This window comes from Callorhinchus milii, unplaced genomic scaffold (genome assembly GCF_018977255.1).
Source record: "Callorhinchus milii isolate IMCB2004 unplaced genomic scaffold, IMCB_Cmil_1.0 Scaffold3, whole genome shotgun sequence".
Taxonomy (NCBI): Eukaryota; Metazoa; Chordata; class Chondrichthyes; order Chimaeriformes; family Callorhinchidae; genus Callorhinchus; species Callorhinchus milii.
In genome coordinates this window covers 4368017-4386590 of record NW_024704744.1, presented here as the reverse complement: position 1 = coordinate 4386590, position 18574 = coordinate 4368017, and the positions used below count along the sequence as shown (strand labels likewise).

The following is an 18574-nucleotide window of genomic DNA, read 5'->3' as shown; positions in this document are numbered from 1 at the left end:
GTTCCTTATATATAGTAAAGCCCTAAAAGGCATTACTTAATGTAATAGTAATAATGAACATAAACATTACTTAGAGAGGGCAAACATCCATGGTTGCACCCTCCACCTTACTAAGCTATTCTGGAACCTTGGGGTCTTCTTTGACCTTCAACTATCCTTTCTACCATACATCTGTGCCATGACCCGCTCTGCCTACCTCCACCTCCGCAACATTGCCCGGCTCCCACACTGTCTCAAACCGCAGGCCGCCGAACCTCATATACACTTTCATTACATCCAGGCTTGACTATGCAAACTCCTTGCTTGTCGGCCTCCCCAGCAAATCCCTCCACAGGCTGCAGATCATCCAGAACTCTGCAGCCCATGTCCCCTCCCGCAACAGTCTCTGTGAGCCTATCACCCCCATCCTCGCCCGACTCCACTGGCTTCCGATCACACAGAGGATACAGCTCAAGATCCTGGTCCTCACCTTCAAAGCCCTCCCCTACCTCTGCGACCTCCTTACCCTCTACCATCCTGCTCGCTTCGTTCCTCCCTCCCTCTCTGACCTGCTTACTCCCCAACCCAATATCCATTGCCTCTGCTTGACTGGCAATATCCATTGCCTCTGGCCTCCTGCTTGTCCCTCGTGCCTTCTGTTCCACAATTTTTAGCCCCAGTTTCAGCTACTTTCCCCAAATCTCTGGAACACTCTTCCTCTTCAACCGTGCCTACGGTCACCTACCCCCGGCTCGGCGTAATGCTCCATCACTGTCAAGCGATCTGGGACACTAACATTTGTGAGGGGCGCTATATAAATGCAAGTTGTTGTTGTTATTACTGCCTTCTCTCTTGAGTATCTATCAAGTTTCCTCCTAAATACGTTGATACTTTATCCGTCAACCGTAGCTTTCAGCAGTATGTTCCACATTCAAGTTCCTCTTAAACTCCCTATTAGATATACCACTGGCTGTTTTACATTTATACCCTCTTGTTTTGAACACACCAATAAGTATCAACACTCACTATCAAATCCTTTCATAAACTTAAACCCTTCTATCAGGTCCCCTCTCAATCGTCTGAAACCAGATAGAAAAGCTCCAACCTGCCCAATTTTCCTAATTGAGGATTAGTAGGATTATTAGAAAGAAGATTATTCTAAAATTCATTAGGTCACATTAGTTTGAATTCAAATTAACACCCGCTCTGTGTAATCCTTGGTCAAAAATGTGATACTATTTTCCAGAGATCAATTCAGGGACATGATTTAATGGAATATTCTTGACCTTCTTCTCATACTCTTTCCATAACAACAACAAATTACATTTGTATAGTGCCTTTCACGTCGGGAGGACGTCTCAAGGCAATAGTCAAAGATTTGCACCCGAGCTAAGGGTTGGGATCAGAAGAGGTGGAGAGCAGGGAGGATTGGGCTATGAGGGTAACCAAAGGCGTAGTCGAAGAGGAAGGTCTTGAGATGAACCTTGAAGGAGGTAAAGGGCGGTGCGAGGCAAAGGGACTGTGGGGTGAAATTCCGTCACACTAATGAGTGGTATAATGGGAGAGACCAGGTGCAGATTTCTCTGAAAAATGCTGGGAGCAGCAATGGACATTAAAAAGTCACATTCATCAGCACGCAACAATATGTTTGATAATGTTTTCATAAAGATAATTCGCGCAGGGTATTTTTTTGCGCATTCGGTAGACTTTGACTTATGGGCAAAATTCGCTGGATTCTTTATCATTATTCAAAATGTCCTGGGGATTGTAATACCTTCAGCATCCTTCCAAATTTATCACCACCCTTTCCATGAAATGCTGTCCAATATTTGAGGGTTGGGAGCACAATTAGAGGCCATCTCTTTGTAACCCTGTTGGTCTGGGCTGAAATTCTAGGTGGAGGGCAGGGAGGGTAGGGGAAGGAGGGTGACCGAAGGCACAGATTTGGGACTGGCCTTGATAGAGGCAAGGGATGGGGTGAATTGAAGGGACTGTGGGATGGAGTTCTAAAGGACGGGGCAGAAAGGTGTGTAGCTAGAGGTATGAAGGGGAGGGGTGAAGGCCACCTTCAAAAAAAAGCAGGTAGCAGTGACACAGGCCCAAATGGGCAGAATGGCCTCCTTCTGTGCTGGAGTTTTCTGTGTTTCATTTCCCCCAGTAATTCCCCATTGCAAAAGTGTAACCTCAACTCTCTTCCATTAATTCTGAGATGGATCTTCTGATACAAGGTGTTCACAAAGTCCTCTTACCCTTTTTTTTTCAACAGTGCAATGGCCTGACAACTGCAACACAATGATAATTGTATTCAGAAGTACATAATTGTATACAGTACAAGTGTCTAACTGTATTTAGACGTCCAGAGGATCGGTGTGAATGAGCGCCATCATCTTCATGGCAGATAATAATCCATCACTATTCCCCAGTTTCAGCACATCCTCTGAACTCAATCTCCTTGAGTCTCCAACTCTTACCTCAGACTCAATGTATCTCTGCCTCTGACCTCGGCCTCAGTGGCCCTCCATCGACCTCAGTCTCAATGTGTTCTCTACCTCCGACCTCCCATCTTCAGAGCACAAAGCGTAGGCCTGATCACAAGATCATAAGATTGGTTCAGATGAAGAAGGCTCTTCAGCCTATCTGATCTCATCTCTCCAGAACACCCGACCTCCCCTACCGTTCTCCCATCACAGCTTCAAGTATTTTTTTATGATGAGTTTGTGGAGCACAGCAATGGAGAGGCAACATGAGCTGCCGTCTAGCCCCAGACAATTAAGTTACTTCTCCAGCTACCTTTGCATTATTGAATTTCACGTAAAAAAACACCCCTTCACAAATAACATTCTAAAGCGTGATTTTGAACATTGACCTGTTACCCAGGTGGCAGTATATGACTTGTGTGTAAAAGTGGTTTATTGCGGGAGTAATGTAACAGTATAAAAGCCAGGCCCAGGAGTCCATATAGTGTACTGTCATTTGGTGGCTTGTGGCATATTAAGTAACATTATACAGCCTTCTTCTGAACATTAACCTGCACCAGAGCAGCAATAAATGACTGTGTAAAAATATTTTATGGTGGAGTAAAACCCACCATCAGTTGAGGTTTCCCACTTAGTAAAATGAATGTTGTTTTATGGTTCATCACTGCTGTCAATTAAATTTTAACATGCGCTCACTAAACCAATATACGACACAGTCTGAATTCCTCAGGCCTGACCTGAGGCCTGGTAATAGCACACAGAGTTAGTTCTAGGTCTGTAGGAGCTGGCATTTCCAACCCCCAACCCTCCTCAACCAGGGTTGATAAAGCCCTGGAAACAAACAAATATTGATCCCCATACAAGAGTGAGAATTCACCACAAAGGCTAGAAAATTGCATTTCAAAACATGAGCAAATTGTAGGAAACCAATTGGATGGAACTGGAGATGGCTGCTCCCCCTGCTGATAGTTACCCAGCATTTCTTAAGCAACACAAGGAATTCATTCCCTTAAATAATTTCAATATAAACCGTAGTTCTATTCCCCTCAAACACTGGGACCCTTCTTTGGGTGGAAATATTCAATTTACTCAAAACTGGCAAGGAATCGCCAATAATTGTTGTGTCTTAAGTATTCGACAAGGGAATGCTTAAAACATCCGCAGGTTTCTACCCTGGTATTCGAAAACAACTTGCATTTATATAACTTTCTTTGTATTAGGTTAATGTGCTTCTCAGGGATGGGCCAGACAGTGAGCAAGAGAGAGGGAGGAGGCTATAGCCTCATTCAAAGAGATCTAAGGTTCCCAAAGCTTTCCACTCTGTTGCAGACTAATCCATACAGAATGAATTACTATCAACATCTCCATTATTGTAGCATGCGACGACCAGGATGGTAGAGGGTGGACTTGATGGAACTTGGCCTTTTATCGTCTTGCAATTCCTATGTTCCTTTAAGGGTAGCATTTGAGGTGGGACTTAAAGACAGAAAGAGAGGGTAGAGGGAGGGAGCTTCATAAGTTAGGGAATATGGGACTAGGCTTGACCATCGATAGTGATACAGAGAGTTAGTACACTTGCAAACAGTGTAAACCCCTCAGTTAATTAGCTATTGAGTTGTTTCAGTGCGGCTTTTAAATAACATATTTGTGATATTTCTTCACAAGAAAATTTTAATATAGAGGAGGGTGGGGGTGGAGGGGGGTGTTCAACTTCAATGATTAAATGAGTGTTGAAGGGTTGGTGCATTGGAAATGAGCTCCGTTGTGGCCCAACAGATGAATGTGAGGACTCGCAATGTCCCCGTTAGAATCATAGAATCCTACTGCACAGAAGGAGGCCATTCAGCCCATCGTGCCTGTGCTGGCTCGTTAAAAGAGCTACCAACTAGCCTCACTCCCCTGCTCTTCCCCCACCCCAAAACCTTGCAATTTTTTTTTTTTTGCTTATCAAGTGCTTATCTAATTCCTTTTTAAAAGTTACTATCGAATCTGCTTCCATCACCCTTTCAGGCTGTGCGATCCAGACCGTAACAATTCTCTGCGTAAAAAAAGTTTTCCCCTCTGGTTACCGAGCCGCCCGCCGGTTTGAAAGCCACTATCGTTACACTGCGCCCGGTTTTAATTACGGTTTCCTCCCTCCTCCGCAGTCCTCCACAAGGACATCGGCAGCTGCAGGGCGGCTACCATCACCGGCACACTGTCTCGCATCTCCCTCAACGACGAGGAGGACGAGACAGGCAACAGCCCCGAGCGGCTGAACTTCTCCACCTTACCCGGCAACATCATCTCAAAGGTGCTGATCCAGCAGCCCCCGAGCATGCACGTGCCCATCGGCATGAACGAGCTGACCGAGCAGTGCCCGAAAAAGGACACCAACAGCGATTTGCGCCGGACGGTTTATCTGCGCACCGACGACAACCTGAGAGCGGGCGACTCCGAAGTAACCCAGGCCCAAGAGAGGATGATGGAGAGCGACTATATTGTGATGCCCCGGGGCTCGGCCAGCCTCCAGCCCTCGCCCATCGACGAGAGCAAGCTCAACATCGGGGTGGAGGGCTTGCCCCACGACAGGCTGCTGCACTTTAAGGTCAATCCCAAGTTTAACACGAGCGGCCCCGTGCTGGATCACATCAGCTTCAATCTCGACCAGCACCTCGGCACACAGGAACACAAGCAGAACATCCCCTTCGAGTCGCGATCCAGCGTTAAGAACTTCCTGGTCTCGGAGCTCGATGAAAACAACGCAGGACTGTCGAGGAGCGAAACGGGCTCCACGGTCTCCATGAGCTCTCTAGAGGTGAGTGGGCTCCTCGCTCGGCAAAGTAGGCGCACACTAGGGGGGGAAGACCATCTTTGCTGGCTCAAAGCCGAAGGCACGTGAAGTTCACCTGCTGTCTCGTGCAATGGCTAGAACATCGGTTGAGAGGCAGCAGATCTCTCCGACCAATGTCTCGGCCGTTAAGCCAGTCTGCAGGCCAATTTCCACCCACTTTCAGTAACGAGTAGATGATAACAATCCTTACATTTGATATGGCCTTTCACAACAACAACGCATTGTATTTACATAGTGTCCTTCACATCAGGACGTCACAAGTTGCTGGACAATGAGGGGTTGCACCCGACCTGCGGGCTGGGGATCAGAGAAGGGTGGAGGGCAAGGGGGGTGGAGGTGGGAAGATGACCAAAGGCACGATCGAAAAGGAAGGTCTTGAGATGGGCCTTGAAGGCGGCAAAGGAGGGGCGAGATGAAGGGGCTCCGGGATGGAGTTCCAGAGGGTGGGAGCAGAAAGACTGAATGTCTGGCCACCGATAGTCAGGCTCCTTGGAACGTCCTCCTGATGTGAAAGACGTTATGCAAATGTAATTTTGCTGTTGTTGTTGTTGATATGGGAGCCTAGACACATTGGAAAGATGTCTCAAAGTGCTTCATTGTTAAGCGTATTAATGTAGTGTATTTTGTAGGTGAACACGGCAGCCACTTTGCCAGCCAGGAAGTAAGTGACCAATTTGAGTTGGGGAAATGGAAGAATTATTTCCGATTCGGGAATATTCCTCCCATTCCTGCCTGGAAGTGACAGCTGCCGGCCCACAGGGATCGCTGGCGGGAACCCCGGCTTTTCACGTTTGGGGTGAAACTAGTGTCATTTCCTGACCCGGCTGTGTGTCTGTCTAGCTCAGTTGGTAGCACTCTCACCTCTGAGTCAGAAGGTTGTGGGTTCATGCCCCACACGAGTACTTTGAACTCTTACGGTCAAGGCTGACACTCCAGTGCAGTGCCGGGGGGTCTGCCGCTTGTGGGAAGGGTCGTTCTTCAGGTAAAACATTAAACCAAGCTCCCGCCTGCCAGTCTGGGTGGATTTTAAAGATCCCTTGGCACTATTCAAAAAGAGAAAGGAATTTATTCCGATGTCCTGGACAAGAGTTCCCCAAATAAAATAGGCCACTCGCTTCATAGAGTTTACAGTGGAGTCAGGCAAGGATGGGGTGATAGGGTCACGGAGCCTAGTGCAGGAGATGACACGGGCTGCAGAGTTCTGGATGATCTGTAGCCTGTGGATGGAGCAGTTGGGGAGGCCGACAAGCAGGAAGTTTGCATCGTCGAGCCTCGATGTAATGAATGTGTGTATGAAGGTTTTGGCGGCCTGCGGTGTGAGACAGTGGCAGAGCCAGGCAATGTTGCAGAGGTGGAGAAGCCAGAGCAGGTCATGGCATGGATGTGGTGTAGAAAGGATAGTTGAGGGTCAAACAAGATGTCAAGTTTCCAGACTGGTTTAGTAAGGTGAAGTGTGCATCCATGGATGGTGATGCTCTCAGTGCTTGAGAGCTTGATGCTATATCAAATGCGAGGATTATTGTTATAATAATTATCAAAATGAACACACCACAAAGTGTGGATAATTTACCCTCTATATGTTAATGACCTGAATATAGGAATAGGAGGGAGTTTATCCAAGTTTGAATTGAGATGTTGAAAAGGGAGAAGGATAGGTATTTGAAAAGTAAGGGTGTTTAGTGGTGTAGAGAAAAGGAGCAAAGTAGTATTAATAGAATATAAGAACATAAGAAATGCTAAACGAAAAAAGACCAAGGTCCATCTAGTTCGCCTTCCACCAATCGTAGGCTATGTCCTCTGGTTCTACTATTCTGGACAAGTTGAAACAGCCTGTTATGATCTATATTGATCCTCCCTTCCCTCCCCTCACCCTGACCGTTTCCCCCCTGCTCGGGTCCTGACCCAACTGTCCAGCGCCTTGGGACGTCCTCCCAACGTGAAAGGCGCTCTATAAATGGAACCTTGTTGTTGTTGTTGATGACAGGCTGTATGTCATAAAACCATAGTGGTGTTAGATGCCCTAATCTTATCTATACGCATTGGTATAATTGTGAAGAGAATCAAATGCTCAGCAGCTTAGATGCGCAACACTATAATTTAGCATTGTTTTACTTGTATCATCCCAGAGTCATTCCGACTCGCTCCCTCTCTCCCCTCTTTCAAAGCACATCTCAAGACCTTAATCTTTGACCGTGCTTTCGGTCATCCTTCCCCTCCCCACATGCCTCTGCTCCCACCCCCAGCTCGGCTGCCTAGTCAACATTGAAAAGCCCTCCGGACGTGAAAGATGCTGTCTTAAAGTTGTCCCGTATTGTATTTGAAAATTACGCAAGCAATAGAGGGAGGGATAAAGGTGAGGGGAATAGTGGGGGCTCATGTGGAGTATAAGCACTGTCACCGACTAGTTGGTACTATCACGGACCGGACTGAATGGCATGTTTCCTTGCCTTATCACTCTCTCTGGCCTCATCCACTCTTCTTGATAACTCCATCCCAGTCGTCCTGGTAACTCCAACCCAGTTGTCGTGGTAACCCTGTGCCAGTCGTCCTAGTAACCCTATTCCAGTCATATCCCACGCGTTACGGGAAAGGTTGCCAAGGCAACGGGGAAGATAAATTGGAACTAATGTCTCTTTATGAGATTTTTATATTAGAATGTAATGATCGATTTCTGCACCGCAGAAAGGCACATCTGGGTCTCTGTATCCATCTCTATTGCCCTCCTGTGAGCGAGGGAGAGTAGGAGGGAGGGAGGGAGCGAGGGAGGGAGGGAGGGAGAGAGGGTGGGAGGGAGGGAGGGAGGGAGGGAGAGAGGGAGCGATAGAGCGAGGGAGCGAGCGAGTTGAGCATTTTCCTTAATTCCGGCCCACAGTTTAACATGGCTGCTGTTTCCTTTTTCCACTCGCCTGGTGCTCTCTCTGACTCATTGCTTTATGAATGAGGCTGTAATTACCTTTCTACCCCCCCCCACCACACCTCTAATCTTTAGTATACATTTGAAGCTGGTGATTCATAAATGCACGCAGACTGCCTTTAAGCCTGTGATGTGTCAAACTGGCTCAGTTGGTAGCTCTTCTTTCTGAGTCAGAAGGTCTTGGGTTTGAAGCCCATGTCGGCTTGGAGCTATGCTGACACTCCAGTGCAGTGCTGGGGGGCGCTGCTTTGTTGGAGGTGCCGTCCTTCGGACGAGATGTTAAACTGAGGCTGCTGACTGTTCAGGTGGACGTTAAAGATCCTCCTTATTCTCAGAGGACCTGGGTTTGATTCCCGGGCAGGACAGGACAGGGCAAAACCTTAGGCACACACACACACACGCCTCTGTTTACCTAGCAGTAAGTAGGAACCCGCTTGGTAGTCAATTGGCAGATCGTTTTTCCGGTGGTAATAGTCCCTCTAAAATAATAATAATGTGGTCACTCAATCCACGTCATTGTGTGTATTTGGCTGCCGAATTTTGCCCACAAAAGACACAGTCACTACACTTTACAGTGTATCCTGTGAAGCGCTTTGAGACATAGCGAAAACATGATAAGGCGTTATATCAAATGCAAGGAATGCTATTATTATTATTACTCACTTCAGGGCTGTTTGTGGGATTTTGCTGTGTGCAATTTGGCTACTGCGTTTGCCCATTAAATGCAGTCATTCAACTTTACAGTACCCTGCATGAGGGATGCTATATGAATGTGAGCTGTTGTTGTTGTGCTGTGAAGTTTCAATGATGTTATAGTCGCTATATTAAAAGCAAGGATTAATAATAATATTGTACAACAGCTATGGACATTGAACTGGTACTGTGATAGACAGCTCCAGAACACTGGCTGGCTGAAAGACTTTGTGAGCTGTGCAGTCTGTGTTTGCCTACAAAATACATTCACTACACTTTACAGTGTATAATAATAATAATCCCTCTATTTGATACAGAGCCTTTCATGTCGGGAGGACGTCTCAAAGCTCAGAACTGCAGTTTGTTTAGTTGCCGCAGAGTAATCTTCTGTTCAAGTAGTTTATTATAATAATAATCATTACATTTGGTGCAGCTTTTCACATCAGGAGGATATCTGAAAGAGCTTCACGGGATATACTGTGGAGACATGTAGCATATTGGTTAGAGCACTCAATCTCGCACGTGAGAGAACCCGTGTTCGATTCCTGGGTGGGGCGAAACCCTTACACAAGTTTCCTTACTCCACACTCCGCAAGCCTCTGTTTACCAAGCAGTAAGGAGGAACCAGATTGTTAATTGATTGGTGGATTGCTTTCTGGGGATAATAATCCCTTAAAATATATATATATATAATTCAGTCACTCAATCCTCGATTGTTGGTGGGACACTGCTGTTCGCAATTAGCTGCCGCATTTCGCCCACCAAATACACAGTTAATCCACTTTATAGTATGTTCTGTGAAGTGCTTTGAGGCATCTCAATGAGATGATAAGGCGCTATATTTCCTGTGATTATTATCATTATCATTGCTGTAAAGCCCAATGACTATATGTGATGTGGGTGGGTGGGTGAAGCTTGCATTGATTGCATTGGCAGTGAATTCTCCTTGCTCTCCTCTCCCTGTGTCTGACCTTAACAGTGCCTTTCACACAATTAACGCCAAAGATTTTGCATGAAAGCTCCAATTAATTTGGTGCTGCGGGCTGGTATCTCCTGTGATTAGGTTGAGAGCAGTGCCACAAGTCAGCAGATAACAATATTTACCGGTCGGTCACCTTCCTCTGGGCTCAGTCACAGTTTGGGACTGAAAGGACCATGTGAAAGAGGGTTAGCCTCAGTTGGGGACTGACGGAGAGCTTTGCATTGCCTGGCGTTTGTAAAATGATGTGGATAAGGCAGATCATATTAAGTCATTCACTTCATGGCTGTTTGTGGGACATTCCTGTGCGCAAATTAGCTACCACATTCGCCTACAAAATACACGCACACTACACTTGACGGGTAAATCCTGTGAAGCATTTCCTTTGAGACACTATCCTCCTGACACTGTATCAAGTGCGAGGATTATTATTGGCTTTTACCCCGACTGTGAATATGGCTGTCGGAGATGCTTGTGGTTCTGTGTTTCTTTTTCTGCGTAACAAATACACCGCAGCACTTTATAAAGCTCATTGTTTGCCCTCAGTTAATCTCTGTGACTCCATGCGGTGCTTTCAATAACACCGGTATCAGCTAACAGCAGGTGCCCTGGGGACTCACTGCCAGCGAATATTGGACTGAGCCGATATTTTTGGTAAATAGGGTTAATAAAACCCACTGAAGACAAGCCTTGGTATTGAGATCGTATTAAAATGTCGTCTTAGTGATTATTACCATTTTAACAGCCTGCCTCTAGGAGACATTGGGGACAATTTATGATTCCCCACCACTGAGCTGCAGGCAGACAGGATTCCGCTCATACTCAGTAAAGGGTGGAAAATGAAGGAAAGACACTTTATACAATGATACTCATTCTACAAACAATGAGTATCATCATTATGAGCAGTGAGCGCTCACACCCCAGTCCTCTATCAGCCACCTTCGCTCTGCCTGCTCCAGCCTTCTACACGCCTCTCGTTCCCTCCCCTCCACCACTCACGACTGTGCTTTCAGCCACTAAAATCCCGAGACTCTGGAACTCCCCACCTCAATCCCTCCACCTTGCTCCTTTCTTGTCTGTCTTCAGATCGCACCTGAAGACCTTCCTCTTTGACCGTGCCTACGTCCACCTCCCCTCCTTCAACGAAGTCGGCCTCAGACTCTGCCTCTGTTAAGCGCTCCGAGATTCTGCCCTGCATAAAGGGCGTTATATAAATGAAACTTGTTGTTGATAATGCCATAATAATAAAATAATCCTTGCATTTGATATAGTGCTTTTCACGTCGGAAGGACATCCCAAAGCGCTTCACAGAACACACTGTAAAGTGAATTGACTGTATATTTGTGGGCGAACGCGGCAGCCAATTGCGCACAGCAATGTGCCACAAACAGTCGTGGATTGAAAATGAACAATTTATTATTGTTTTTGGTTTTGGAGGGATTATTATTAGGCTCTGTGTGGAGTAAGGAAACTTGCCCAAGGTTTCGCCCTGTCTGGAATTGAACTCAGGGCTCTCACTTGCAAAGCGAGTGCTCTAACCACTGAGCTACAAGACTCCACTGGCCATGGCTCTATTCAAAAAGAAAAGGGAGTTTCTCCGGGTGTCCTGGCCAACAATCCCACAAATAAAATTGATCATTCGTTTTATGGCTATTTGTGGGCCATTGTTGTACACAATCGGAGATGCAACCTGTGCATGAGATATTGAATCCCAGGCTTCGTGTGTCTGTTATGGTCTGTTCTAAAGATCCTATGGCATGATTCCAACTAGGAAAGAAATTTCTCCTGACTGTTCTGGCCAACATTGCCTCCAGATGAACCTATCATTCCCATCACAGGTTTCCAGAGATGTTACCGGAGGTGAGGGGATGCAGAAAGATTGGACAGTTTGGAGAAATCTGCGGAAACATTATTTCAGTGAGAGAGGCAATAAATCTATGGAAACATAAATTTCCCTAGGGTGGTGTGGAAGCAGATAGTGTCAATTCATACAAATACAAGTTAGATAGATTTATTTTACAAAATAATATTTTGGGATACAGTATGTGAGTAATTTTACACATGACATAGTGTAGTATGTTTGGAAGAACCAGGCAACTATGGATCTAAGATTCCCAAAGCTTTCCGCTCTGTTGTAGACTATTCCATACAGAATTAATTGCTGTCAACATCTCCATTATTGTAGCATGCGACGACCAGGATGGTAGAAGGAGGAACTAGATGGATCCTGGTCTATCTTTGAATGACAATTCCTATGACTTTCTCTCTGGAGTTGAGGCGATTGAGAAGGGACCAAGAACATTAGATTTGCAGCACACAAGAAGGCCATTTTGACCTATCGTGCTTGTGCTGGCTCTTTTGAAGAGCAGTCCTGATAGAGGTGTTTAATATTGTGATAGGATTTGATAAGGTGGTCTTGTTCACCATCTTTTCAAATCAAACTTGTTCATGAGTCCAAAACTATAAGGCGTAAATATATGGTAGCCAGTAACAGATCTAATAGGGAGTTTAGGAAGAACCTCTTTAAGTAGAGAGTAGTGAGAATGTGGAACTTACTGCAGGAAGCTGTGGTTGAAGCAAAAAACATCAGCATATTTATAAGAGAAAATTTGATACGTACATGAGAGAGAAGGGAATAGTGGGGCATAGAAGAGGGGAATAATAATAATAATCATTGCATTTGATACTGCGCCTCATCATGTCGTTGAGTCATCTCAAAGCACTTCACAGAATATACTGTAAAGTGGATTGACTGTGTATGTTGGGGCGAATTGGGAATAGGATTGGAGTATAAACACTGGCATGGACTAGATAGGTCCAATGATCTTTTTTGAGTGCTGGAAAGTTCGTGTTATAAAACATACCTAAACGCACTCTCCAAACATAACTCTTTGACCACACTTTAAGTCATCTTTCCCCTCCCCCACCCTCCTCAGCTCCCATCCCAGGCTCAGGTGCCCACCCAGCACTGTGAAGAACTTTGACACGTCCTCACAACGTGAAATGCGCTAACTGCAAATGTAAATTGTAGTGTATTATATATCATCTACAATTGTTTGTGGGACTGTGCTGTGCACAAAATGACTGCCACATTTGCCTACAAAACATGGTCACTACCTGTGACAGTCATAGATATGAAGCATTTTTCGATGCTGTAAATATTGTATGTGTTTTGCTTTCCATAAATAGAAAAGTAAAATATATGACGATCAGGTGCAAAAGCAGTCAATACACTTGACAATAATTTTTTGTGGAGCATTTTTAGACATTTTGAAGGAAAGAGCACGCCACCAAATTCAAGGACTCTTATAAAAAGAGTGAAGGTTGTTATATACAGTACTAACTTATCATCCTTGAGTTAGAAGTTTGTGGGTTCAATCCCCAATTTGGGGCTTTCAACTCGCAATCCACGCTGACACTCCAATGCAGTGCTGGGGATGTGCTGTATTGTCAGAGGTGCCGAACTTTGGGTAAGACATGAAACCGAGGTCCCGTCTTTCTGTTCAGGCGGATGTTAGAGAGCTTGTAGCGCTCTTTGAAAAGAGAAGGGAGCTTCTCCTGCTGTCCTAGCCAACAATCTCCCCCAACCCCACATATAAAATCGATCGGTCACTTCACTGCTGTTTTGGTGGACGTTGCTGTGTGAAAATTTGCTGCCACAAATGAAGCGCTATGAAATGGTTCGAAGTTTCGGGCGCAGGGTTAAGTGCAAGGATGATTATAATCGCAATGTTGTTCATTTCTTCACTGTTTTCACAGAGAAGAAAATCCCGCTATCAAGACCTGGATTTCGAAGTAAGTCTGACTTCCTGTTTCTGACCTTGTCCCAGTCTGTCAGCGAGGCATCTGCCAGGGATGTTAACTTCCTCAAATAGTGACCTCGCTGAGCCGTTTACTGATGGAAGAAACAGATCATCGCGATGATTCCGATCTCTTCCTCAAATCCCGACACGCTCTCTCGCGCCCCACCCCTTCTCTCCCGCATCCCGACCGACCGATCCAGCCACTGTCCTGCATCACGCTTCCCCGCCCCACCATCTCGTGGGCAGGCTTTCAGCCATTCTGCCCTCGCTCTCTGGAACTCCATCCCCGAGCCCCTCCACCTTGCTCTCTCCCCCCGTCTCAAGTTCCTCATTCACAAAATCACTGGAGGGGAGGAGGGAGATGAGGGGAAAGCGGGGGAAACAAGGAAAATTGGGGATCCAATTCCACATCACTCTCTAGGAATGGATGGAAACGTTCCACAATTCCATGTTCCACAGTTATCATATTGAATCTTCTGTGAAATGTTGCAGATTTTACCCCAATTGTCCAGCCCGCTCACTCCAGTGGCTGTTTACTCGACTTTGCTGTGTGCAAGTGTGCTCCACACATTCCCCTACAAAATACACAGTCGCTGCACTTTACAGTATAATAATAATAAAAATCCTTGCATTTGATATAGCAGCTTATCACGTCATTGAGATGTCTCAAAGCCCTTCACAGTGTGGAGTCCTGTAGCTCAGTGGTTAGAGCACTCGCTTTGCAAGCGAGAGACCCGAGTTCAATTCCAGGCAGAGGGCGAAACCTTGGGCAAGTTTCCTTACTCCACACACCTAATAATAATCCCTCCAAAACCCAAAACAATAATAAATTGGTCATTTTCAATTTACGACTGTTTGTGGGACATTGCTGTGCGCAATTGGCTGCTGCGTTCGCCCACAAATATACAGTCAATTCACTTTACAGTGTGTTCTGTGAAGCGCTTTGGGACGTCCTCCCGACGTGAAAAGCGCCATATCAAATGCAAGGATTATTATTATTATTATTAAACAGTATATCCTGTGAAGCGCATTGGGTCGGCTCAATTGAGTGATTTGGCACTGTATCAACACAATGATTATTATTGTTACATTATTAAATTATGTCCAATTAACTGAAATCGAAAACCTTGTATGTTACCTTCCTCCGGGTGAGGTCAAACTATTGATTCGAACTTCCATCAGTTTGTTCCCGACTGTTGCAGAGATATTGACATAATTCATGTCACTTTGTGTTGACTCCCATCAAAGAGTAGTTAGTTTCTGGGTTGCTCATCTGGTAACATTCTTGCCCGCCTCTGTGCCAAAACTTTGTAGGTTCAAGCTCCACATCTGGATTTGGAGCTCACAGTTGGGGCTGATACTCCAATGCAGTAACTGGAAAGTATCATTGTCGGTCATGCCATCCTTCAAATGAGATGTTAAACCAAGGCTGATTGTTCAGGGGGATCCCATGGCAAAGAGAAGGGAGTTCCTTTCTCTCAGTATCCTGGCCAACAAACCCCCAAATAAAATTAGTCGTTCGCTTCATGGCGGTTTGTGAGACACTGCTGTGCGCAAATTGTCTGTTGCATTCTCCTACCCGGTTGTTGTGTGTAATGAGAGCTCGGGTGCACAGCTCTGTGAGAGGACTTTGGTCTCACTCCGTGTCCCGTTTGGTCTTACAGAAAGTCATGCACACAAGGAAGCGACACATGGAGCTGTTTCAGGAACTAAATCAAAAATTTCAGACTTTGGATCGTTTCCGCGATCCACCAAATACGGGCAGCATTGTAAGTACCGCACCCGGCAGGCCTGACTGTCAACATCACACTGTACAACCAACAACAACCACAACAACAACTTGCATTTACACAGCGAACTTCAGGTGGGGATAGTGTCTCGGAGCGCTGCATGGTGGCAGGTTTGAACACAGAACAGGGAGAAGGAGGAGAGAGGGCCTGCGCAAAACTTTTCTGAGCTGAGGACCCCCACCCTCGCCTGGCTTCACTGACTCCCCATCACCCAGAAGATCGCATTCAAGATCCTTATCCCCACCTTTAAAGCCCACCACAACCTTGCTCCTCCCTATCTCTGCAACGTACTAAAACTTCACCAAGCCGTCCGCTCCCTCCACTCTGGAGACACTTGACCTGCTCCACATACCTCGTCGTTGCCTGCTCCACTATTGGCAGTCAGGCCTTCACCTTTTCTGCTCCCTCTGGAACTCCATCCCTGAGTCCCTCTGCCTCAATCCCTCCCTTGCCTCCTTCAAACCCGTCTTAAGACCTTCCTTTTCGATCATACCTTTGGTCATCTTCCCTCCTTCACCTCACTTGCTCTCTCATCCCAACAAGTCGGCTGCAAACCCCTCATTGTCCAATGCCTTGGGATGTCCTCCCAAAGTGAAAGCCACTATATAAATGTGTTGTTGATGATGAGCCTTGACCCCCCCCCCCCCACCTCGTGCCCCCAATCCTTCAACCCTAGATCTACCCCTGGTTCATTGGGGGAAGTGTTAAACCAAGGCCCCTGTTCAGGTGGACATTAAACATCCCTTTGGCATTATTCCAAGATTAAAGGGAGTTTCTCAGGATGTCGACAATAAATCTGAAATAAAATTAGTCGTTCTCTTCTCGGCTGTTTGCAAGGACATTGATGTGTGCAAATTGGCTGCCGAGGTTCACCTACAAATGCAGTCACAACACTTTACAGGCAATACCTGTGACTTGAGATGTCTCTGTGTCATAGGAATTCTCAAGCCCTTTGAGATATCTCCCTGCTGTGAAAGGCACTCAACGTTTATTATATTATTATTATTTTTATTGGCTGCCACATTTTGCCCACAATATACACAGTCGATCCACTTTACAATTTATTCTGTGAAGCTCTTTGACTTGATAAGGCGCTGTTTCAAATGCAAGGATTGTTATGATTTTACATTTGTGTGAAGTGTAAATTGTATTGTACTGCAATGCCCAGCGCGAGAGGCAAAACTTGTTGCTATTATTATGAGTCATTTATTTTCTCTCTTCGTAGAGTGATAAAACGTGGAGCGTCTCAACGACGGGTTTTGAGAGGGGGGGCGGGAGCGTAAGTGTAAAATTCAACCCATGCTTCTCACAGGTGCATTCTCTCCTCATTCATTCCTTTTTCTGCTCTTAACTGTTTGATACACTTTTTTGTTACACTGGCATGCTCTAGACGCGCTGAATGTCAGACCACGCACGGACACCATTCAAAATCACTCACCACACTTTTTAAATCCTTTTTAAAAGCGCTTTGAGACGTCCTCCTGGAAGGCGCTATACTAAATGTAACGAATGTGTATTTATTGGTCACTCAAACCACGACTGGTTGTGGGACATTGCTGTGCGCAATTGGCTGCCACGTTTATACTACAAAACATACAGTTAATTTCTCTTACAGTATATTTATTCTGTGAAGCGCTTTGAGATGTCTTGAAACGTAAGAACGCTGTATATCAAATGCAAGGATTATTATTATTGGTTTGTTTGTTTCTTTACTTGTTTATTTACTCCGACAGGAGAAGCAGACGCCAAGCAAGCATCAATGGGAAGCTTACAAGAACCCTAGCGATTACCAACATTATTCACCGATGAATGTATTGGATACAGAGGCGAAGGAGGCATTGGAATTAAGACAGACCGAGTGGGAAAAGTGTATGTCCATGCCCTTAGACGTGCAGGAAGGGGATTTTCAAACTGAGGTTTAAAGTTCTTACGAATCACAAAGTAAATTCTCTCGCACTGGCACTTCGAAAAATTGCTGAAACCCCGGCCTAAATGTCTGGACTCGTAGAGTAATATAGAAGACGTTTACACACTGGGAGATAAGATGTCAATGTCTTTAACATTTCTCGCTACTGTATTTAGTGAGAATAATACGAGATGTACAATTATTACCATCATGTGTTGTACGTTCAATGTGGAATGAATTTGTAAGGTAATCTTTATAGATAAACCTCGAGCAAAGATACATGTTATAGCTTCATTTGGTTTAGTTTTAGAACAAAACTTCGCCATGAAGCACAATGTATATATTTATGCAGTTTTTAAGATTTATAACAGTCTGTTTGGCCATTACTACACTTTTTACTTTATAATATAAAAAAAGCAAACAGTTTTCTGTCATTTAAATGAATGGTTGTTGAGCTATGTTTCTTCATTGCTTTAAATGCAATAAGGTAATACTCTCACTTTTATATGAATAATATATTTCACATCTTTATTATTGCAGTTTTCACTCGAAAGCTCAAAATAGCTTTCTTGGCTGCAACCCGTGTATAAAATATTTAAACTGTTGTATGGTGTAAATAAACTTTTTGTCTACATGTTTGTTTCACCAGCTTCTTTACATTTTACACACATGTAGAGTCCCGTAGTACAGTTAGTGCGCTCGCCTCGCAAGCGAGAGGACCCCAGTTCGATTCCCCGGTGGGACTAAACCTTAGGGAAATTTCCTTATTCGCTCACTTTCCGGAGGTAATAATCCCTTCCCCCAAATACAAATTTAGTCACTGAATCCACGACTATATATAGGACACTGCTGTGAGCAATTGGCTGCCGCATTATGCTCATAAAATACACAGTCAATTTACTTCACCATATATTCTGTGAAGCACTCAACTATGTGATGAAGCGCTGTATCAAATGCAAGGGTTATTATATTACATTATTATTACATTATTACCTCGCTCCTTCCTACCACTCCGACCTACTATCCCCCTCCCTTCTTGCCCGTACCCTCCGTTCCTCTGGCTCCGGTCTTCTCCTCATCCCCCGCCCCAACCGCCCTACCATCAGTGGCCGGGCCTTCAGCCTCTCAGCCCCGAGGCTCTGGAACTCCATCCCCAGTGCCTTCGCCGCCTCCTCCCTTTCCTCTTTCAAGGCCGGTCTC

General features: G+C 45.3%; 1 protein-coding gene across 3 annotated transcripts in view; it reads left to right on the top strand.

Moving 5' to 3' along the window:
* Positions 1-17822, top strand: part of LOC103185603 (adhesion G protein-coupled receptor B3-like) — an 89263-nt gene extending 71441 nt beyond the window's left edge. For 2 of the 3 annotated variants that reach the window (XM_042333402.1, XM_042333401.1), the window contains exons 11-15: positions 4604-5253; positions 13635-13670; positions 15343-15447; positions 16694-16780; positions 17202-17822. In XM_042333402.1, the coding sequence (XP_042189336.1) occupies positions 4604-5253; positions 13635-13670; positions 15343-15447; positions 16694-16780; positions 17202-17390 (1067 nt within the window). In that variant the 3' untranslated portion in view covers positions 17391-17822. The remainder of the gene's footprint in view (positions 1-4603; positions 5254-13634; positions 13671-15342; positions 15448-16693; positions 16781-17201) is intronic. The other variant, XM_042333403.1, reaches the window with a different exon arrangement.
* Positions 17823-18574: the final 752 nt, after the last annotated feature.